This window comes from Denticeps clupeoides, chromosome 12 (assembly GCF_900700375.1).
Source record: "Denticeps clupeoides chromosome 12, fDenClu1.1, whole genome shotgun sequence".
Classification (NCBI taxonomy): Eukaryota; Metazoa; Chordata; class Actinopteri; order Clupeiformes; family Denticipitidae; genus Denticeps; species Denticeps clupeoides.
Window position 1 is genome coordinate 14,106,153 of NC_041718.1, and position 24,314 is coordinate 14,130,466.

The following is a 24,314-nucleotide window of genomic DNA, read 5'->3' on the forward strand; positions in this document are numbered from 1 at the left end:
GCTTCATTGTTTTGTAAAGTCTGGTAGGTTTTTGTATCATTTTGATGCCCTTGCACCCTTACCCCTCATCCCTTATAAATGTATATATATGTAGATTTGTCTTATTGTAATTGTTGGCCTTATGTTTGCACCCACTTTAGTTCAGAATATATTTATATAATTTAATTATATAATAATATAAGCATAAGAAGATACGCATAAGAATAATTATATAAGAATATAATTTGCTGTAATTTCATTAGCCATTTTTCTGAAACAATTAGAGGTCCTATTTAACATAGCAGTGGAGTTAATCAGTTCTGTCACCTGAACCCTGAACTGTAATTTCCACCCTTGTGACTGGCTCTAGCACTAAAGCACTTGATCTTAATTAGTCCGAATTTCATGAATTGGTCACTTTATCAGAAACACATAACCTGTAGATGCACCTTGAAAGTGTGAAGGTCACACGCCCTCGTTTTTTATGGCTGCACAGCAGCTGGTGGCCAGACTTCTTTGGCTGCTGGACCCCTCTCTGCTCAGTTGTGACTATGATGTGTGTGAAAATATCCTATCACCGCCGCTGCGCCGGTGCTACATCACTGTCACTGGCATGTTGAAAAGGCACCACACCTACATAGCAGCTGTTCGGCAGTGGACAGGGAGTCAGAGGCTTGATGAATGGGACCTCAGCTTGTAATAAGGTTTGATTTTTCACATTCAGTACCATGATGCAGTTGTAGGTGTGCAGTTATTGTCTTTGAGTCTCGTATTAGAAGTGGAACGGGTCGCTTAATAAACTGCACGTACAGCTGGTATATGTGAGAGATATTTATTTTCATTCGCAAAGCCTGCTTAATTTTTTTTACGAGGCCGTACCACAAAGCTGTAGAGCTGCGTGGAGCGTGCCCGTAGCTCCGGCCGACACTCCCCAACGCACAGCTGCACTGGACCCGGCCGGCTGCCCTGAGCGGTGGTCTCCATCTCGCACACGAACCTACGGCAAACACAGCCACGCACGTTGACACACATTAGCACTTCAATGAACAGAGAGCAGAATTCATGAATATGAAACGAAACGCACGTGTACGTTCGGTGTGTACACAAAGGTTCGGTTCCTACGCGTTGCCCGTGGCCAGAAACGTTTTTTTATTCTCCAGCGTGCCTGTGTTTAAAGATGCTTTTGGCTACGTCGCCTTCGCCGCGTTGTGTTTCAGATGCGCTGACGCGGCAGCGGCGTGGGCTCGATAAATCAAGGCACGCCCGCTGGGTCAGAGCTCTTATTACGGTGCGTCCAGGTGGCTTGCAACAGGCAGGTGGGCTGATCAAGAGCTGCAGCCAAACCGAAGTGAGTATTGATCAATCCCAGCGGCTCGAGCGATTAAAGCCAGAGCCAGGTAGAAATTTCAACATTATTGCTGCCTCGGGGCGTGGACTCAAATTGTAAGTTAATAAGCAGTTTCTCCTTAGAAGCAGAGAAAACCAAAAATAAAAAAAAAAACATACACACATAAAATCCCTCAAGATTAAAAAGAAATTTGCCTTGGGTTAATGTTTGTTTCCTCTAGAAGGTAGGGAAAACACACACGGTAAGATCTGTAAGATCTGTATGTATATACCTTGTACTTTTTTTTTTTTGCAGACATCCTTGAGCTACACACAAGAGCTTTCGTGTGTAGTAATGTGCAGTACATACGTTCAGCTCCGAGCCAAAACTATAAGACGGGAGCTAAGAGGCTGAGGAGTTGCCAAATGTCAGAGTCTTTTAGTGTGCCAAGTGTGTTCCTGTGGTTTCCATTTTTTGCCGTATTTCCGCTGGGATGTAAATGAATGCACTGCAGCCGTGTCCCAATCAAATTACAATGCTGTCAGAGACACATGTGGCTAACAAATTGTCGCAGTGCATATTAAACAGAAGGGAAAAAAAACAAGCTGGACACAACGATCTGCCACTCCATAAACCTCTCAGCTCGCAGCATAAAGGTCTTCTTAGTGATTTAATGAGCCACAGCCAATTAGTTTTGAACCATCTCAAAATATCTTAAGCAGATTGAACAGATAAAACATCTTGCTTCATAAATGGCTTAGAGGATGTATTGGTTTTTGCGTAAGTCACATTTTCTTTTTACAGTAAGTAGTAAACACACGTATATATGCTGCTATTTAAACATGCATGTCATGTTTTACAGCAAACGATTTGCACAGATGTATAGTGTGACCTTGTATCTGTCACATTACACAATGCTCATCCATTTATCTTCTCTCATATACTGTAGACATATATACTCTGGGATAAAAGACCACTTCTATTTCTATGGAAGACATTCCATGTCCACTATTTGTTGAATGTCAACACCAATACATCTTCGTAACCCTCCTATTTCATCCCTTTTGACTGTTGAACCACTCCTTATACTATTATTATAAAATTATTGTATAGTGGATATAAATGGGTTTAGTTTCATTGTAACGATACTGTATATTTGACCAATGAAACTTAATCAACAGATTATTGAAAAATAGAAATAACATAATATATTTTAAATGGTAGATGAGTTGCTGTGGTGTCAGGCAGGTTATAATTCATAGCCTTGGAAGTGGTAAGGGTTACAGTCCGGTTCCAGTGTTTTGGGCCAGAACTTTGGCTTTACCGTTCCTTGTTTATTGACATATTCCCTAATTGTTCTCATCTGTGGTTCAGTGTATACATTCATCCCCATTAACTATCACAATTTGAATAATTTTAATGCTTACTGTTCAGCTGTGATGTAGCCGTCCTCCTGTGGGGTACACTGGACCCCCGCCACCTCCACTCTGCTCTCCAGTTCGGACAGAGACATGCCCAGGTTCATACCGCGAATAGTGACCCGTGTTCCGCCCTCAGGTGGTCCTGTCATAGGGGTCACCTATAGGTGAGGCAAGAATAAATGGGTTTGAGCGATATGATGCAGTGCAGGAAACGGAAGACATTCCCATACAAGGGGTTCAAGGGGATTACGATCAGAACACTATCTTCTGATCTACTGGTATAACAGTATATCACTTTTCGGTATGCTAAATTTAAACGGTGCATAAATCCATAGCGCTCATGTCTGAATCCTATGAAAAGTCTGCATGGAAAAGCCAAGCTCAGAAGCTCCAGTTTCAGTTCTTCAATAATCACTTGACCACCCGAGGAATCAGAATCCATTCACACGCCAGACTGCTGAAATACAAATAACATAACCCGGCACATCAAAGGCTCCAGGCTCTTTGAAGTAGGACTGGTTGCCCGGGTTTGGTTCTCTGTCTCCTGTTCACAAATGATTGGGCCTCCACTGAAGAGGCTCCAGCACTCCAAAAAAAGATACCTAAAAACCTAAATAATTTACATTATGTTACATCACTTTTTCTCACACTCCTGTATATAGAGGTATAAAAGTTGTAATATACATAGTGTGTGTTGGTAAGTATATACAGAGCATACATAATTAAGTTTGCATAGTGTGTTGTATGTCTGTTTTGCATTTGTGCAAATGACAAAGAACCGTCTGTATGGGACAACATTGAGATTTTGTGAGACAATTATCATTGTCAGTCTTATTTGAATGTAATAAGTGTTTTGGGACTGTCTTATTATGACTGGTCTCAGTATTACTGATGTTCTGGACTACATCTTATTGCTTCCTCTGGTCGCGCAGATTATGTCAGTCGTCTTCTGGACTAATGGACGAGCTGCTCAGGGGCCTTGGTGAAATAATGGAACTTTTTTGCACAACTCGAGGAGAAAGGATATTGAACGCAGAGCCACCGCTGTCATTTCCATGGCTGTCAGGCACGCTTATCCACAGCTTTACGGGATTTTCATGCCTCTCAGGCTTTAAGGGTATCTGAGAGTCACGCTTCTTTGTGAGAGGAAAAATCCGCCTAATAGAATTTCCCCATGTTAATTACATACATTGTAGAAATGATGTACACAAGATTACATGTTTATGTAGATTAGCCTATGAGGGTCGACTGGATATGTCATAAATAATGTAAACAATCATGTGCATGTCACTAATAATGACATTAAGTACCCTTGGACTTAAAAATACATGAGTACATTTAAAAAATGTTAACGTCAAATTATGGACTATTCATTGTTCTCGCCCTCTCTGTCTATTTTTTACAGTCCTACACACTCGTACGGCCTCTTCAGAAGCAGCTGAAATTCTCGGCTGCTCTTGACAGTCCAGTCACTACGATCGCTATTAAAGATTCAGCAGGAAGTGGCTGTTTGTATAGGTACGCCACCATGCTAATGTAAGGGAAGTAGGTTCTCACGGTCCCCTGAGCAATCGCTGTGAACAGCATCCACTGGTCCGCTTCCAAGTGTAAATAAGCGTGGTGTCACGTGCAAGGTCAACGTGTCGCCATTCCCGTCTCTGCTGATGTTTACGGTGGCAGAAAGCAACATATTCCCTCCTATCTGCTCGCCATCCATGGGTTTACTTAATCTGATATATGCAGTAGAGAGAATTTAATATAACACATTTAAAATGTTTATTTTTTTCTCATGGCACACCGCTGGGGAATGAGTGACGATGACTACAAAATGCCAAAAAAATATCTGTCATGTTGACCTGAATGTAAGATGACCCCAAATGTGAGACATCCACCTCTTTCAACACAATTGTTTTAAGAAAACATTTAGATTAATATCCAATAAATCTCAAATACAACCAGATAATTCTCACTAGTTTGACATGGGCTAACTGCCTCAGCTGACAGCTACAATATGTTATGATGATGAGTTGTTAAGGTGGCCATGCATTAAGGAACTATTACTCATAGTTCGGATGAGATGGTAGATATTTCAGTAATTTGTAATGCACATATAGACCCAGCCACTAATTAACTGGACCGAATTAATGCACAAGCCATAAGGTAGGAAAATAATATGCTACCATAGTAACATGCTGAACGAGCATATTAAAAAATAGTTTATTTACTGCACCATGCGTTGCGAATTATCCCATTTCTATTGGATTTTAAGGATGAAAATATTCGGCACAGCAGCATTTTATATAATATGTGCAGCTTGGAAAAAAAGCGGCTCCCCGTAACTTTGGCAAAGTGGAGAAAGTCTCCAGAGATGATGAAAAAGAAGCCCTTTGTACTCTTTCTTTTTTACAGGCTGTGCCGGGTCTGTGTGAGGGTTGAGATGATGGCGCAGCCGGCGGTGGGAGGTAAATGACTGACCTCGGTGATGCGCGGGTTGCTGCATTTGATGTTCCTTCCAGATTGTTCCAGCCAGCGGCTGCTGGCGGGGCCGCCCACGGGACAGTGCGGGCGGAGGGTGCAGCGGCTCTCCCCCGTGCACCAGCCACACCCGAACTTTTTCTCTGCCTTCAGACACAAGCCACAGCTGTCTCTCTGGGCTCCGCACTTGTACAGGTGCACTGTGGGATTCAAAGTCAGAATTGTTATGCGTAATTGGAATGTCTGTAATGGAGCATGTGATCGTGATGTGTTCAGTGATCACTATCACGTATTGAACTGTGCATTCTGTACATCTGTCTGACCTACTGCATGGTCTTCTGCAAGTCAGTGTCATAGAAGTGTGATTAATTGAATTATTTGTTTATCAATCAATCATCTTTCAGGTTCGGTCTTCATCATGACATTATCCATTCATCTCATTGAGGATTTTGTAACTGAAGCCGTCACGTATTTACAACTTGACAACTTCTGAAACTATGCAATTTCTCAAAAATTTCTTTATTGTTTCACAAGGTGTTGTGTTTCTAACTCCAAGACGTTCTGCAGCGTTAAGCTGCTAGAAGCCCTTAAGGTGTAACAGACACTATTTGCTCAACCAAAAGGAGGACCTTGATCCTCGGGTTCATGTCAGGGATCAATGGCAGGCGCACCTTTAATGTTCTCGGGATTGTCAATGATGAAATTGCTGTTCCAGACAATGGAGAGTTCCACGGCCAGGTCACTGATCTTTACACCTTCATAGACGTACTGCAGGGAGGAAAGACAAAAGGAGGGGGAAGAGAAGAGCAGAGGACAGGGGAGAGATGAGGCTATTAACTACCTGTCATCTTCATCAGAGAGATCTGGCCATTTCATACTGTGACGCTTCCTCCAGCACGAGGAGACAGGAGTGTGTGGAGCGTCGGCATGGCGGCTTCCACAGAGTTGGGCAAAATTGGGCTCCCACCGAGCCGAGGGAGTGTGAGATGAGGGGTGATGATGGGAGCTGATGAGGCATGGAGGCGGGCAGAGAGGTATTCCGAACTGTCATAGCCCACAAAGCACAACACTGTTGTGAGAGTACTGTCTAGTTCTTCTGACTGCCAAAGACAGAACAGCGGCGTTGCCATAGAAATAACGCTGATGGAAGCCCAGCTGATGGAAGACGCAATGCTGTGACAGTCTTACACTAATAAAAGACAGCACCCATTTGTCAGTGTAATTATACCTTTTCCCTTGCTGGAAGGGGTTTATTGATTTTACCCTCCATAACCGATTAAAAAGCATGCCTACCAGATACTGTCTCGGTCTGTATATACTGTACAGTAGATATGATCGTTTTTTTTTAGCTAAATTTGATTTGTTGATATACAAAACACATTATACTCATTGATGTAATGAATAAACGTAATGAATCACGAATCTTGTGAACCCTACAGAGTATCCAATGTGCAGAATTTCCTATTTTACGCAAGCTAGACTCAGCTAATTGGATATTAAAGGCAATATTAATTGCAGCAATTATCTCTAATGAAGTTCCTGGAGCAGTGAGACGCTCTTACCGAGCTGTTCTGACACTGCACGCTGGAGCTGTTGAAACGCAGTGCGGTGACGCGGTGGCTCACGCCCTGGATGTTCAGCACGCACTCGTAGCCCCGCTGGCCTGACTGCGGCTGTGGAAGGTTCCGGGCCCTCAGGGTGATGGGCTTCACTTCGCCTGCCGGGACCAGGATCTCACCCGAGGGCAGAAGCTGTGGGCAGTCCTAAAGGGCAATGTGAGGAGAACGCATATTACCGCAAAAAGCCATTATATATTTTATAGGCACTTTAGACATGCTAGAAAACAGCAAGTGAAAAAAATAACCAATAGACTGTGTATGTGTGCATTACATTACACCATGTTTAATGGTGTAATGTAATACATAAACATGGCCTAATGTATGAAATTACACTGTGTTAAAATGAAAATGGTTATGTTCCTATAGAATATGAACAGCAAGTACATGTGTCATCCTCATGGGTTTGGTAGTAAATTCAATCAATCAGTGGTGCAGTGGGTTAAGCCCAGACTCGCATGCGGTTCTAATCCTAATGGGGCTCATCTGTTTTTATTGTCCTGACATTTAGCCACGTTAAATTAGTGAGTCTTATGACATAATGTAGTGGGTATTCTTGAGAACGTCCCCATCTGCAGGAATAAGGCAGTGCAAGATGTCCAAGGCTGCACAGAATCCATGGGGTGTGGTTGAATTTGTGTTAATTGTTCCAATCACTAATATTCTGGAGGGACTGGTTACATTAAAACCAGTGTACCAATATGCATGTGTTGACCTTTGGTCTATAGCTACATTTTTTTAACAAATATGTGTAGAATATTATAATCAGTCATCATTATTAGTTGAACATTTACAACATTGCACCTCAGTACTTCAGGCACAGCATATGCTTCAGCTGTAGTCAGTGATCTACCTCGGATGCGTTAACGTGGCCCTCCTGGAAGGAGCAGCTTGTGGGGTCGTGGGTGCACATGTTGCGGTACTTGCACCAGTGGCAGCGGAAGGCGCTGCTGACACAGGAGAGGCACCTGCCAGGGGTGGGAGGAAGACCCGTTAGAGACCATCCTGACTGCAGTTTCCGCACCACACGCACATCAGAGCACATCTGGCGTGTGACAAGCATATGCTGCTTAGGTAAACACCATTCATCATTAGTGTAACATCACTGTAGAGGATCCTTATAGATCCACCCGGAACGTTCAAGGCTGAAAGTCGTCTACATGTTGGATAAAAAGCGGGCAAACTGCATCAAACCTATGATCCTTGTTAGATGTAAATGGGAAGCATTCCAGTCCTGAGGAACACGGATGAATGTGTAAAATTTTGAGCTTGCAGATTGTGTGTGTGTGTGTGTGTGTGTGTGTGTATTTCAGCATCTGCGCTCCATCTTGAGGGACATGAAACCTTCTGATAGGATTCATAATTCCACACAGAAAACAGGCCGTCTGGGATTAAAAAATGAGGCCAGTTTAGCCTGGTTCAGTGTGCCAGACACAGCCAGATGACACACAAGCGATAGCGGGTCAGAAAATAACCTGCAACAATACAGTCAAATGCACACACACACACACACACACAAACATGGCTGATTAACGATTGAGTCTGAAGTGATGTTCATAATGTGCTGGCACAGTTTGCCATGGTGGGGGGAGGGTTTCTAATGTGGTTTATGGTGAAATATTAATCACATCGAGACCATGTGCCTCATGCAAACATGGGTGTGCAAATTTGATTAGTGTTTGCAACGCTGCCCGTTGGGATGATGTGTACACACATGTCAGCACGCGACTGCTGTGCCTGTATATTTTGCCATTGGCCCCTCAAACGACACGGTGTGACGCTGAAAGGCTGGCAAAAACACAGAAACGTAGACACACACACACACACTGATGAATGCCTGTCTGTCAAATCTGTCTTGAAGACAGGGGACGCTATAGCTGTGGGACGTGGTGCGCACTTTTGCCTAATCGGTGTGCAGGAGTTAAAAGGTTTTCCGCTGATCCGACCTGGTGTCGGTGCGTGAAGGTCACCCAAAAAAAGAAGCACTCTACATTTTCTGCCGCAACTGATGCAGGCAGCTTGCCAGCAGTGGCCGTGTCGCCCGCTGATGTCGAGAGGGTTGGAGCGGCTCACATACCCGGCTGCTTCTTATGGCAATGCCAACAGTTTCATCTGCTCTCTGTGACGCATGATTCAGGTTGGGCAAAAAGATATATATTATCCTCTATCCCAATGTATATTAAAACATGCCCATGTTTTTATGGGTACGTGTTTGTGACTAACTGCATTTTCATTGGTCTGCACAGTGTTATCTGATAAAAGCCAAACACATATTTCATGGAATCTGCAGCGACGTGCAAGCTGTTGGTTCAACGATTGCCAGAAGGAAACAGCAAAGTGGAATATATTATATATTATGTATGACACTTGTTTTTTTAAATAATTTCTTGCTAAGGTAGTTTTAGCTTAATTCGATATTATTAATAACTAATTATGTGGATGATAAATACAGGGTTATCAATGAGCACTTGTGAACTGTCCCTTTGGTAAAAAAATAAAAAATACTGTGGACACTGCTGTGGGATGTAATGAGGGAGAAGATGAAAGTCAAGTTTCGTCCCAAGTTATTAACTGTTACATTTCCCATAAGGTTTATGTTATTCTGAACCGTCACTTCGTCCGACTTGCCCTTGCCGCCACTGTCTGAATCACCGAGCGGCGTGTGATGGGGACGGCGAACCACTCACATCTGATGTGTGCTGCAGTTATAGAACTTGACCTCGGTGCTGCCCAACATCTGGCCGGTCTCTTTGGAATTCAGACGAAGCTCCACACCCGACCAATCTAAAAATAGTAATAATAATAAATAAACAAAGGAGGAAGATGAGAGAGATATTGTAGATTAACTGATTATTTAACTGCATATTTATTTGTGTATAGTAAATGCAGATATAGATAACAATTAATCTAAAAAATACACCCTGTATTGAGTGTATAAAAATACTTTTCAGAGTATGAACATTTATGTATTGTGACATACTACATTTTGACAATATTTAACAAAAATATTTTTATTATATATACATTTTTTGCACCATTTTACACCTTTTTATGTATATAAATGTATGTATATCTTAAAATTTCCACAATATATACTATAATATAGTCAGGCTCACCTTGATCTGCTGGAATGACTGGGACATCTTTGGAGGTCGGGGACAGGCACATGATCTTATTTCCGTTAACGTGCCCCTCCACCTCAGCCAGACTCCCGAAGGAGCAGGTGACCCCAGCAGAGAGGTCGGGGACATTGCTGACCTCCAGCAGTAGCTGCAGAACAAGATTCTTATAAATACTTTCTGCTTAATTGATGCATGTTTAGCAGAAGTGGAGTAAAAAAGGTTAGAGTAGATCGCGAGATTGCCCTACCGGGATACTGTGCTCAGACATGGCGATGCTGCCCGGGTATGCTGTCACTCGTACACAGCTCTTGATGGCATTGGCAAAGCGGAATGGCTCCTGGGAGCGTTCGCACCGGTCCCTCCTCATACACCTGACAGACAGTACATGATTTTAACACTTCTGGGAGCTCTGTTGTGTCACATTTTCTCTTGCCTGAGTTTTGGACAAGTGCAAGTGTTCGGCATGGCAAACGTCCAGTGTCACTGTAGAAGAGTAAGGACAAGTATGTGTCACCTTCTGAAGATAAGTGCTGCTTATCACACCACACACAATTTGGTGGAGGAGCTAAATATTTCACCATGGGTCCACAGGAACCCCACTGAGCAGCAGGTGTCCCTGAAAATCAGCCGGTCCAAAGGGAAGAGCAGAGCCAGCAGTCCTGGCTCCAGTTCACACACACACACACACACACACACACACAAAAAAAAATCTGTCTAGATAACTGTTCATAGTTTATTCTGAGAAAAAATACTTAGTTTAGTCATTAGTTTAAAGCCAATGCATATGTGCACACCACATTTGGCATTTAATGCTCCTTACTGTATTAAATGTTTTTAATTATATATTTATATTATATATTGCTTTAATTATATATAAAAACATATATATTTAAATTTGTGTTTGTTTTGTTGGTGGCTGACAGCAGGATCACATCAAAGAGTCTGAGCCTGACACAAGCAAGTCAGTTGAGATCCTGACAGCACCGTTCTTATCAAGGTGACTTCCTCCCTGTGACAGACTCTCGAATAATAACGTGGCACTCCAGCAGCCGTCCGTATTCGACTCTTCATGTTCTCCAGTTAATTTTTTTTTTGTCTCAGCCATACATTTGGCATTTTCCTGTTGATGTGAGATGCTACTTAATGGACCCTCAGATGTTGTTGAGAGTGACAGCCCCTTGTTTCTTTGACGGAGTTCTCGGTCTAGATTGCCTGTAATTACAAGACAAAGAGTCAAAAAATAATTCCCCCAAAAAAATCACTGCCATGGCTATCGTTGCCATGGCATCGCCCTGTCCGCTGAAGAAAGAGACACCCCCACCATCACCACCTACCACACACCCCGCCCTCCACCCCCTCGGTCTCTCATTAACTGAAGGGGCCCAGAACACACACTCCAGTCCCAGACTGTCACTCATCTGGCTTCATTTTGTCTGCCTCCCGGTGTGAGCGCAGATGAGGCTGTTTGTCTCCTGTCGTCGAGGGGCTGCAGCTGATGGGTGGGATGATTTGGGTAGATGTGCACTCACATTCAGATATATATATATATATATACACACACACACACACACATATATATGCATGTTTTACAAAATCTGAAATGCACTGGGTCAGGTGGAGGGCTGGAATTATTTTCACACAGACCAGAGCATTTACATAAAATACAGTGTCATGTGCCATTTTTATTCAGCCAGAATGGGTAAATGTGCTATTGTTGCTCCGCATTGTGCAATGCCCAATTTAGCAGCTCGATTTAATTGAGCTCAAAATCTCATTTTCGCTTGTATGACATTCGGCACCAAACATGCACTAAATGCATAATAATGCAGGCAAGTGGGAAATTGGCTTTAACAGGCACAGAGGCGCAGTAACGGAATCGTCAGTGGTTTGCTGACTTAGTTCCCTGTCCGTGGTCCTGATTAGTACTTTGCTGATAGCACTCCAGGGAATGCTGTCCCTGAACACCCAACAGTGTCTCTAGGGGCCATTCTAGGGCTTTTACAGGCCGCAGAGGTAAAAAAGTCTTTCCATCGATATGGAATACAGAACAGTTCATATTGTAAATAAAAGTCTGTGAAGAAAGAGAGATAAGTTTAAGCCCTGCGATGCGCTTGTGGAGCACGATTGCCACTTACTTTCACAAACACCTGTCTTCACCGCTGCACGTGAATGAGACAGACCGCTGTCTACACTGATTGAAATGAGACACCACGGTGTGCTGTGTGATGGAAAACAAAAGTCACATTTTACATAGGCCTGTTTTGAAACGCATTTCAAAGGCCAATCTTCGAGAATCTAAATAAATGTGTTTTGGTGCTTCTGAGACAACGGGCGTGATCGTGTGTAATCTCTGTAATAATATGTCTCCAGCGTGTTCAGACTGACTCGTTCCCTGGGATAATTAATGTAGTATTTCTATAAGCGGTTGAGCGAGGATGATGAACGAGCGTATTGAAGTGCATCAGTGAACCAGATCAATGTCTAATTAGAGGTTAATCGGGAAGGACCCACAGGTGCCCCTGAATTCTGCATGCAAGCGTCAGGTTATAAGAGCACGATGCTGCCCTGCCTCAATGCCGTGCATCGCTGACAAGGTGAGGAGCCGAACAGAAGCAGAATAGAAGCAAGAGTAAACAGCATGTTATCGCCTTAATTAAAAACAGCCACTGGTGATTTTCCAGACAAAATCATGCATAAGGGTCTTAATTGATATATGCATGTTTCTAATGTTAATAGATAATAGGTGACGGGCGCATTAGTGGTGACAGTGACCCTGCCTGGTACCAGCAGGATTCAGGCTGCAGCCTGCTCTGCGTGACTCCAGGTTTTGTACCATTAATGCCATTCTAATGAGATTCCTGCTGCTGCCACGGCCGTATTGATAAAGGGATGACTTCACCAGATGATGGGTTAGCTGCCAATCCCCCGGTGACCTTTATTTCTTCCCGCTGCCGCTAGCCTCACGCCCTCTGCGAAGCAGGCAGGGGCCGGAGTTCTGGTGGTCTGGGCGGCTCCCTCCACTTCTCCCAGTGGAGCAAGGATGAGATTTTTCTCCAACTAATCCGTGCAGAGCTGTCAGCATACTACCTCCATAAGCTGCCTAATCAAACTTGGAGAGGGCCGAAAGGGGGAAGGTAAGCAAGGCTTGATGTGATTTGAACCCTGCCCACGTATCAGTTGAGGAAAGCTGTGGTGAAGCTCAAGTAGGTGATTTGAAACTCGACTTTGCCCAGATGTGTCACTGAAATGTGCTTAGATGTTTCCTGGAGTTTCAGAACGAAGTGTGTGGATCTACTCAACCATGATGGTCTCATCTACCAAAATAAGGAGCTATTTTTGCTTTTGTTTAGAATGCTGCAAAAATAACAGGGATTTCAATCACCTTGCCCAAAAGACGTCAGCATACAGGCTATACAGTGCAATGCACAGCCACTTTGAAGCGTTTTATCTGATTTTTGGGAACAGAGATTTTTTAAATAGTTTTTTTTACAGGCACACTTTTTCTATTTTTATAAATGCACTATGGGGGCATCTGTGTCAAACAGCATTTCAAGACACTATAGACAATTCCCCTCCCTTGAATCTTGAAACTAAATTTAATCCAGATTGCTCTGATGCAGTAACAACTGTTAATGAATAGTAATATAAAATGTTATTCGCCGGCTTTTTTCCATGACTAAAACAAACAAATGTGAATAAATGTTTATTTATTTTCATAGACTAGACTAACCTGTGGACCCTTGGACATCCAAAGTGCATGTGGTCTGTATGTCAATTTAAGCAATGCATAACTGTCACATTAGTAATCCTTATAGTAATTTGACATTTGTACACCAAACAGGCTCTATTCCATGAAAAACTGAGCAACAATGGTACCAAAGCTTCTTTAAGCCAGGCTGTAAACCAAGCATCAAATATTGGACTGTGAAGCAGCCAAAGCAAACTGAGTCATTGTGAAATTAATGCGAACAAGATATTATTCATACGTCTTTCTGTTGGCCAGCAATCTGCTTTTCACCATCAACCAGCCGTTAATTAAATCAGACGGAGCATCATTTCCCAATTATACTTTGCCATCTTTGCTAACTGTGCCACATCAGCAGGGTTTCTACCTGGTGGTCTGGACGTTTTTAATCTTCCTTCTAATCATTTGGACACCCACTTGGATCTCTCTGTTTCTGCTCAGCAGTAAACAACAGTCCACAGATTTGGATGCAATATTTTGAGTTGCTGTTGAAGCCTTGGACTAGAATCTTGGAACATTTTATGAGAAAACATTGCATCATGTGACAACTTTTTTTTCCCAAAGAGATCAAAGTGTGTATACTGTTATTCCTCATGAAGGAGAATTCCAAACAGGGAAGAGAATATACTGACATGTATTAAATCTGAATGGCTTCAGACAGTATTACTCCATGGTGTGATGCACATCTGAATGCACGACTGAACGCGCACCTCTTCATTTGCTGAGGAAATCTCTTCTTTCAAGTTGGTCAATTTACCAAAAAGCATCTCCATAAAATAGACATGAGATCCTCCAAGTGTTCTGGATTGAAGTCTGCAAGATGGTGATAGCTCTGACATATGTCCATCAATTCAGAAAATTCTATTTTGTGCATATTCTGCACACAGCAGAAATGCATCTGTGATGAGAATGATTTGTTTTTATCAATACAGCGAGATCAGGGTTCTCACTTCATCCACTATTAAACTGAGGCAATTCCACTGACCTGCTGCAGATAAAACGCTTGTTATGCCTGTGTTGAACAATTTCAGAATCCTGCTGGAAGACTGCTTATAAGCACAACGTGATATAGAATATGGAGATGTAACCCAATGAAAAACAAAAACATCAAGCACTGTTTGCAGAATACCAGCAAAATCTCAAAAATATTCTGCAATGTAGATTAAAGATTTTTTTTTTTAAACTGAACACTAGGACAATCACAGACCACGGAGTGGAACAGGAAAATGTTAAACTGAGTATTCTGATTACAACATTTTGAATATCTATTATTTTCTATAATATAACATTACAACTTTAATTACTAGACTTTTTTTATATGTTGAAAATGGGTGTTTTCCATTAAGAACACTGCAGCGAGTAGAAAAACAGAAAGCATGTACAGTGGCCTGTTTGGTGCATCCATATGGGAATAGTGCTGCAGTGGGATTCAGGAATTTGACTAGAGGGGAAAAGTGGATCAGGATTAGAGCGATCATGGAAATTCCCCTCTGCACTGTCATGTTATCCTCCAGTACCAGCACATGGCAAAAGTGTTGGAATTTCAGACAGAACTGCTGAGGGGTGCTGTACAAGATCTCTTTTTATGAAGTGATTTGTTTGGGTTCTTGAATCGGATTGTATGAGCCATGTTCAAAGCCGTGGTGAAAATTTAAACTCAAAACATACAATTGAACGTGACTTGAATGACATATTTATGTGCCACTATGTGTTTCCTACTGCTGAGCCACACTAATCTTTTTATGAGCAACATTGATTATTAATGCATGAGGGTGTTTATTGGATATCAGTGTATTCAATTGTGGTGCTGCTATAAGCAATAAGGCACTTCACACAATCAACGTGACCCACTGGCCCAATTTAGAGCCAATTGGCCACTACAAATGGGTGGGGTATATGAATAAAGATCAATCAGAAATGTTGGGCTCATGGGTTTATTACGTGTTATGGTTTTATTACTTACGTGTTGTGGAGGACACACCAGCCGCAGTGAGGGTCCCCTGAGCTCAAACAAGCCCCGCAGCTCTGGTACTGTTCACACCACTCAACGGGTACCTGCATCACCTAATGGTAGACATACGACATACAAAATCACACACACACACAAAATAAATAAACATACTCATCAAATAATGCCCTCAAATCCATGCCCTAATTGTCCACATCGTTTGTAATCGTGCCAGATGATGGCAATCTCGCAAATACAATTGCGATCAATAGAGCAGATCGATGGGGACGATGTGTTCTATTTAAATGAGAAGCGATGGCTGGATGACTCTGCACCCATAATGGAGGTTACTGCTGCGATGCTCTGGCACTAAACACTTTTGTAATTCTTCAAGCACAGCTAGCAGAATGCTAACTGGACATGATCAGTATCAGCAGTGATCCCTCATGTCCAGTGATCAGAGGCACATCACATTTGCAATAAAAATGGCAAACTTTTCATTAGCATAAGGCAGAGCTTTACATAAATAGATAAATCAAATATCTTGAACTACCCATTTTGTTGATGTGTAATTATTTCTGTCACCCAGAACATGATCTGGGAGATCGACAGCTCTCACACCTGCGCAAGTATCTCTTTCTTAACAACATGGTAAAATCTTCTACATAAATCTTCTAAATAGAACTGAACTAATATACCCCCACCAACCCTCTGCTGGCATGACCTCTGAAACCGAACCCAGAAAAAAAAAAAACAGGCTGTGAAGGATACAGACAGAATGTGAGATGTGAGGACTCTGTGGGAACCTCCACATCATTTGATTGATGGCCGCCATAAACAGATCAAGAACTGGATGTGGACTGGCTCTGAATCCTAATTTCAGAAATGTGGTTTATGGACCCGGGCTGCCCTCTCTTCCCCGCCCCCCTCCCTACAGCCATCGACTTCTCTCTGAGCTTCACCCGGCCAGTCCACAGGGGTCCATTAAGCGTCTGCACACACAAACGCGGATGGACACACTCTTTTAACCGAGCTTCTATTCAAACCTGGAACAAACCACGCCAGCAATGTCCTGATGTAAGCAATCACAAATGAAGGGCGGATTATGGATTATATCATCTCCAGAGCACTTGATAGCGTAAGTGGGCTCTCTCGCAGGCCTGTGTTGGCAAAAAAACGATTATCTGCAGGTCCTGGAAAATGGATTTTGTGTGTGTCTATGTGTGTTTCCATGTGCACAGTGCACTGAGTGTGTTCCATTAGCAAAATTACTTTGAGGTTGGCGCACAGTCAGAAAAACGTAATGCACAATACGGCAAAACCTGGATTCAGCTCCGGCGTGGGGAGCCGCTTTTTAAGTGGCCCGGCAGTCTGGGAGGGTCCTCTCCCATTATTCCGAGTCACAGCTTGTGTGCGAGTTTGTTTGCTTATCGGATTTTACCTGCACGGGCAGCCGGACCAGGAATCAGAATGAGATGTTAATGGCGCCAGGCGGCGTTCTAATTCACGGCACAATGGGATGCAAAGCGCAAAAGGATATTAGCACTTTAATGAAAAACACACAACAAAGGCTCTTGGGTGGCGTCACTCCATCACCGTTTCGTAACGCCAAAACGATATGTGTGCAGTTTGACGCCCATCACTGGACAGATCTCCTATAATTTTTGAAAGGTGGTTCAGACTTCTCCTGTCAGGACGATAATATCTCTCATTTTAGGCCTGGCTAATTATAACGATTTCAGTATCAAACAGACATGGCAGGAAGCCATTCAGCAAGCCGATTGAGGTTTTCACAGGCCAGTAGCTTCCGAGGCTTAGCGCTCCCCAAACTGAATTTTAATGTCAGTGCTCTTTTGATTGTGCAATATGTATTTTCCCTACTAAGCAGCACCAACTTCTGCTGCCAAATGCAAATGTGAAGGTTTTTTTAGAACGATCTCCTGCATTTTAAGATAATCCTCTATTTCGATACATTTATTCTAATGCAATCCAAAATGCTTCCGATTAACATCTGGAAACAAGAAATTTGGTTTAATCAAAAACATGATTTCATGTTCTACGCAACATTTCCTAGGTCTGTAGAACATGCGTGTCAGTGTTGATTGGCAGGGGAATTATTACTGCAGATAAGGTGCAGTAATTAATGCAACACAGCATCGTCGACACCATTTCCACATCAGTGGTTTTCATGGCTTTTTTTAAATATTATTTATTTAGTTATTTATTTAAAGTCACAGATTTCTGCATGGATCGCTCTGACCCAGTCACAATATCCAGCATTTCTGTCCTGAAGGGATGACAATGTCCCCATCCATACATCACTAAGTTAGCACCTCGTTATTGAAGACTATTTTTTAAAAATAATTGATTAACTGTCATTAGAAACTGTGTTTTAATTTCCACACTTCAGATAAATACACAGTGAGCTACAAAAACTACTGATGATAGTTTTATTGATCCTTCTCATTGATGCATGGACACAGAAAGCAGAATGTAGAGTACTGCCCCCCTGCTATTTTCACAGCTGTTGACCCCTTGCAGGGTTACTAAGGGTCAGTGTTGGGTGAGAAGGGGTTAGTGAAAGGCTAGGACAAGTGAAGAGAATTAATCCGGGCTTTCCAAACAAATGGAGCCGGGATGGGACAGAGGCCAAGCCAAGCATCCCACTGTGTAGCTTTTGCTGGGTGGGTTGTGTCTGGCTCCTCAGACACTTTCCCCTCAGCCTGAGCATCTTGCTGGGCTGGAGCATGTCAGCTCTTCCACAGCTTCTGCACTTTCTTCCCTTCACACTTGTAAATGCATTGCCACTGACAGGCTATATAGAGTCTCCACCACGTAAAAATATAGGAATCATTTTGGGACAGTACAGTAGTTCTTTTTCACAGCTTAGCTGGTCAATGATTATCTGTGATTACATATCCGTATTTATTATATTTGATTACATGTCAATTCACCAAATATACACATCAGAGCACTGGAATAACCAGAAAAAAATAAATAAATCTTTATGTTAATTTTATGATACAGTTGTCTAAGGGTATAGGTCTTGTATGCAATGTTGTGGGAACATAAATTTGTCCAAAAAAATCCTTTATTGCACTTCCTGAAATTCGTCACAGTACAGTATGACTCTACCGTACGTTCTGCGGTGTGGTTTTGTATTGTCTTCGTTGTGCTCCTAGTTGCCCTGATTGTGTACAGTTGTGCTCTTGTATAAATGTTTGCGTATTGTCCTCTCATGTCCTTATCGGGATGTAAAACGGTTGTCCTGTGTTGGTGTGTGCTCGTGTTGTAATAAACCCCCTGTTTGTTCCCAGTTGTCTGAATGTGGCCATTCCTGCACCCCATTGCAGTGACCGAACGACCTGACCAAAATTGGACTGATGCTGCTGATGCCGCTCTGCTGGCCGCTGAGGAGCCCTGGTTCACCACAAGGGTGCTGCCAGCCCCCTTTATCCCTGGCCAGAGTTGGCTTCATGTTTCACAGGGTCCTGACGCCACAACGATCGCCCGTGCGGTCAAGGATGCCTACCCACTGTCCCTTGTCTCTTGGTGTCCGAGAAAGAGTAGGAGATCAGCGGGGCGTGTGGGAGACTGACCGCAGTGCCGGGCACCTGTGACCGGCGGACAGGGTGTCAGTCCCCCGCAGATGCGCCGTGCTTTGACCTGGGCCTGAAGCCGTCACTGCAGGACTGCTGCCACTTGTTCGTGGGGGTGGGGTACTGTCAGGATACGCTCCGGAAAGGCCTCTGGGTCCAAGGTTTGGACCGGAGATTAATTTTCGTCCCGTGTTTCCTTGACTCTTGAACGTTTTCACGTGTATGCATGTTTACAGCTGACTGTTCTCCGTCAGGTGGTTGTTGGTGCTGTTTACCCCGTTGTGTGCTTCGTGTAATAAAACTCCTGTCTCAAGAGTCATGTAATGGACAATGTGTGTCAAATTAGACACATAGAGGAACTACTGTACCTACACATGTGTGCACTTGTTTCCAAAACCCAGAATTAGCAGATAAGCATGGCTGTATGTTTTAACCCCGCTCCTGTCACTATGTCAAAGACACCAAGGTGTCACACAGCATCCCATCTCCTCCTGTCCTCCTCTGTTTCTCTCCTGCCTTGTCTCTGCTTCACCAAGTCAACCATACATATTATCAGCATTGATTGGCTGTCTAATCATCTACAAACTCCTTAATGAGAGATCACATAAGATGCAATGTGTTCTGCTGCACATGCATCTATGTCTGCTTTGATTGTATGGGCGTCCTTTATTATCTGCCGGTGGCACAGAAAATGGGCTGTGATCTTCAACGAAGTTCCGTTTGATTTTGGAGATCCGCTGCACTTATGAAATCCCATGTTCCGGGGCATCTCCCTAAGCTATACCACTGTTTCTTCTTTCCTTCCTCAAGTTCCGTCTACGGCTTCTTTCACACACATCACACGTGCTGCACATAGCCGGGTATGGCGGGGAATGCTTATAGCGAGCCTTTTAAATGATGGCTGAAAGGGGTTTCTGTTTACTGTAGAGAATTGTGTGTTTTCAGTCAGAAGGTTCCCTACAAGCAATGAGAACCCATGAGGATATTGCTCTGCATGTCGAGTTGCATTGTGGGTATTAACAATTGAAGCATGTTTATGCACGGTGGTTTTGTTTCCGTGTTCCTCAGAGCATGTGTCGCAGCATTACTGCATGGCAAATATTCACCTTCGCCAATTCCCCAGCCTGCTTTTCCAGCTTTACAACACGTACACACAGTCCTCTCTCTCCTCTATCTTGCTGGCCCTGTGTGCAGCGCACGGTGGGAGACAGAGAGTCTCATTGTTATTCCGAGGGAGAAGCCTGATCCCAGCCAAATGTGTCTGCTCCTCTCTCCTCATTCCACATCATCTCTCTATTGTTCCTCGTGGAAAAATCCCTCACAGGGATCAGCCGGCAGCGCAGGAAATCGGAATGTGCAGCCCGACTGGATCTCCCTCGCGTTCTTCCTCATCCTCTGCCGCTCCCTCCCTCAATTCCTCATTCCGCGCCACTCCGATGCGGCATCACAGACATGCCTGGCTGGATAGGGGGGAAGGAGGAAAGGGAGGTGTGTGAGGAAGACCTGACACCAGCCTCCGAGAGACAGCTCTCTGAAAGCAGCCTCTGAGAGAAAGAGAGAGAGAGAGAGAGAGAGCATGCGGGCTTCACCTGGCACCCGCGTTCTATCCTGTAGAGACGGAACGACAGCATCCTTGAGTGGAGGACGTATGTCTTTGAACAACTGCCGCTCATCAATAAGTGATGTCCTGTCTCCTCCAATCCATCGTGTTGTGAGTGGCGAGCGGTGGAATTGTGCATATTGAAGGAGGATGCATCACTGACTTCGTTTTTTTTTTTTTGGACTCTTCCTTCATTGTTTATTGGAAACTTATGTTGGCCTGAGGAGGACAGGTTGCCCCTTTTATCCTCTTAAGGGTTCTTCTTTCCAGAAAGTTTTTCCTTGCCCTTATCACATCGAGAAGGCAAACCTCTGAGTTGAAGCTGAACTGAATAAACAGAATAGTGGCAGTAATAGCGCGCCAGTCTTGGCATCTTTTCCAAAAAAAAATATTTGTTTGCTCCTATGCATGTCCATCAGTTTGAAAGGTAATCAGAGCAGTCTGCCATGTTGCTTTTGCTTTTTTACGGCCATCATACGTTGTACACCATTCTCCATCAATGACATATCTTGGTTTAGGGATGGGTGTGATATTGGCAAAAAATAATATCTCTACGTTTTCTGGGTCTAGTTTTTAAAATCACCAGTCAAAGAACTGCTCAGAAAAAGGTGGACATGAACATAATCATTAAACCAGACCTGCTGAGTTTTACTGAAGGGTTTTTATCCAGATTAATCAGGTAAATCATGATTAGGTTTCCACTATGATGTTCCATAGGTTTATTCTGCTTCATCTGACAGTCTTAGCTCACTTGGGTGGCTACATCTTTTGAGTCCCCAAATGAGCACTGATGATGAACATCTAGCAATAAAATCCAACGACATAGATTGTGAGGTTGTCTTATGCCTTGGTGCTGTTTGCTGACTTATTTTAGGCAACTACACTAGCTTTGTAATGTACTGACCATTTATGCCTCTACACTTGCCTTGCTCACACACTACACTATACTTTAACCCCAGTGTTATACTTGCTAATGTCAGGTTGCATATGGTTAAAAGAAGAAACAACCCTACCAACTACAGGATTAAACCAGCTCTGAAAAGAAATGTTGAAAACATGGCCTGCTCTAGTAGAATAAATAAAGCTTTCAAAAACCCTGAACAGAAACAGCAGAAGAACATGTTCTAAGATGGTGTAAAAATGTGTGTAAGACTGTTCAGAGTCCAGAAACACACAGGTTAAGTGAACTGGTGATATTGGCTTTGATGTGCGTGTTTTTGTTCAACCTGCCATGGTCTGTGGCTTTTTTTTAAGCTTGCGTCTGAAGACTGCTGGGATAAGCTCCAGCTTCCCAGGATAATAGGATAAGAATCCCAGGATAAGTAGACAGATGGACTGATGAATTAAATTGTACTGATCTTGGGGGAGTTTCTTTTTTCCTTTCTCCCCTTAAGTGAATTAAGGTGTTCTGCACTGGACCACGGGTGCCCGCAAATACAAATGCACACGGCTGCTTTTCCACACAACATTTGCCAGTTGGACCCTTTGTGTCAACTCCGGATGCGTTGCAACAGTCGAAAGTCAACAGAGTGCTGGGGGGGACGGAGAGAGAAAGAGCACGCGAGAGAGAGAGAGAGAGAGAGAGAGAGAGAGAGAGAGAGAGAGATGCTCTCGGCTGCTTTGAAATCTAATCCCATTACGCTGTGCCGTGTAACTCTGCCAAAATAATCACTTCATGGCGGTTGAAAGTGATTACCATTGTAGCCTCTTATCGCCGACCAGCCTGGAGTGCGTTGGACGGCCGCAGTGGCCTAACTTTGGCCCAGCCGTACGCAGCCCGTTCTCACAGTCCAGCCTGGTCTGAACGTGCCTATATTTGCAGATATGCCGGTAAAACATTCTGAGGCTGCGCGTGTGTGGGTGAGGAACTGGAGCAGAAAGACTCCTCCATTTGAACCTATCCATGAATGCTGTTCAGATGGATGCCTACCCCCAACCAGCATGACACAAATACATGCTTTAATCAGACTCACACAGGAGGGTTTTTTTGCATGGTAGTGGATGTGGTCCCAAGATGACTATGACTGAAACTGAAACGTGAACAAGAATAAATAAAATGCAGGAGTAGGGGAAGACCGTGTTCTTGGTGTTGCCAGCTTGGACACTATTTCAGGATTTCAGGACACTAAACTTGTCAAGAATAGGTACTGCAGAACCCCATTCATCTTGAAATATTTTCAGTAGTTAAAAATGTTTTAGTTTTTTTAGTGAGTTTTGTTAGTGTTTTGGCACATTTTTGTAACTATCACGCACCTGGCAACACTATGTAGCATATTTTAAATAATCCAGAATGAGTTGTGTTATTCTTCATCATGTGGCCTCCTAGTTAGAACTGTGTTTAAAAGTTCTTCTGGGTGACAGATACAATGACAGAAAAATGGCTAGCTGCGTAGTTAATTCGTCCTCTCCCAGATACAGACAGCTAGGAAACCCAAAGGAAATTGCTTCTCTGCTTTTAACCATCACCCTTTGGTGAGCAGTGGGCAGCCATGACAGGCGCCCAGGGAGCAGTGTGTGGGGACAGGGCTTTGCTCAGTGGCACCTCAGTGGCACCTTGATTCAAACCGGCAACCTTCTGATTACGGGGGCCGCTTCCTTAACCACTGGGCCACCACCACTGCCCCATTTGCTGATTCTATATTCAGGATGATTCAGAAATAAACATATAAACACTTGTTGTCCCAGACGAAAATAGGGCTCACATTCAATCTCTTTCTCTCTCACACACTCAAATGAGCACACATCCAGACGTATTACCTGTCTCTCAGACATGACATAAAGGAAATTGTTGTCCAGAGAGAAGGCCATGTCAGGCAGGATCCGGCTGCTGTCCTTCATCAGTGTGAGAGTTTCGTACAGCACTCCCCCCACGGCAGGACCATCTGCTCTTATCTGCGGAGAGAGTGTGAGAGAGAGGGAGAAAGGAGAAGGAGATTATAAAGAATAAATCCAATGCTTTCAAAATCCTTCTAATAGGAGACAGACTATTTGCTATTTGGTGAATTCTTTCCAACTGCTGGCACAGAAACTGAGTTTCTCTCCATCACTTTTTTCCCAATAGCAGAATTATAATTGCATAACATATAAATGTCACTTTATGTGCATCACAGTTAATATGCATCTAGAATGTTAACAGCCCATCTAGAATGTCCAGATGTGATTATGGGTATCAGAGATGGGTTTAGTCACAGGACACTACAGGTTTGTGTGCTCAGTTCAGCTCCAGTACCAGACAAGACCATCCTGGGAAAATTGATCAGCAAACTAAGAGTGCAAACTGAAGACACACCCATACTACATCTACAAACATTAATAAAACATGGATGTCTTAAACAAGACAGAAGGCAGAAAAAGAGAAAACTCAGTTAGGTCAATGTTCTTCATCACAGATGGTAAATCAGGGGTTACTTGCTCCTCATCTGCGCTCAACTTAATGAATTAATCTGTTTTAAGACAAACACAAGAAATGTATGTTACATTCA

At 43.3% G+C, this 24,314-nt stretch overlaps 1 protein-coding gene across 2 annotated transcripts in view; it reads right to left on the reverse strand.

Annotated features, from left to right (window-relative positions):
* Window positions 1–24,314, reverse strand: part of LOC114800443 (plexin-A2-like) — a 72,836-nt gene that overhangs the window by 19,817 nt on the left and 28,705 nt on the right. Inside the window, exons 4-14 of one of the 2 annotated variants that reach the window (XM_028997828.1) lie at window positions 23,590–23,724; window positions 15,649–15,749; window positions 10,188–10,311; window positions 9,935–10,088; window positions 9,506–9,602; window positions 7,672–7,786; window positions 6,765–6,965; window positions 5,874–5,970; window positions 5,203–5,402; window positions 2,734–2,885; window positions 859–976 (exon numbers count right to left, since the gene is read on the reverse strand). In XM_028997828.1, the coding sequence (XP_028853661.1) occupies window positions 859–976; window positions 2,734–2,885; window positions 5,203–5,402; window positions 5,874–5,970; window positions 6,765–6,965; window positions 7,672–7,786; window positions 9,506–9,602; window positions 9,935–10,088; window positions 10,188–10,311; window positions 15,649–15,749; window positions 23,590–23,724 (1,494 nt within the window). Of the gene's footprint in view, window positions 1–858; window positions 977–2,733; window positions 2,886–5,202; window positions 5,403–5,873; window positions 5,971–5,994; window positions 6,247–6,764; window positions 6,966–7,671; window positions 7,787–9,505; window positions 9,603–9,934; window positions 10,089–10,187; window positions 10,312–15,648; window positions 15,750–23,589; window positions 23,725–24,314 lie in introns of those variants that run through there. The other variant, XM_028997829.1, reaches the window with a different exon arrangement.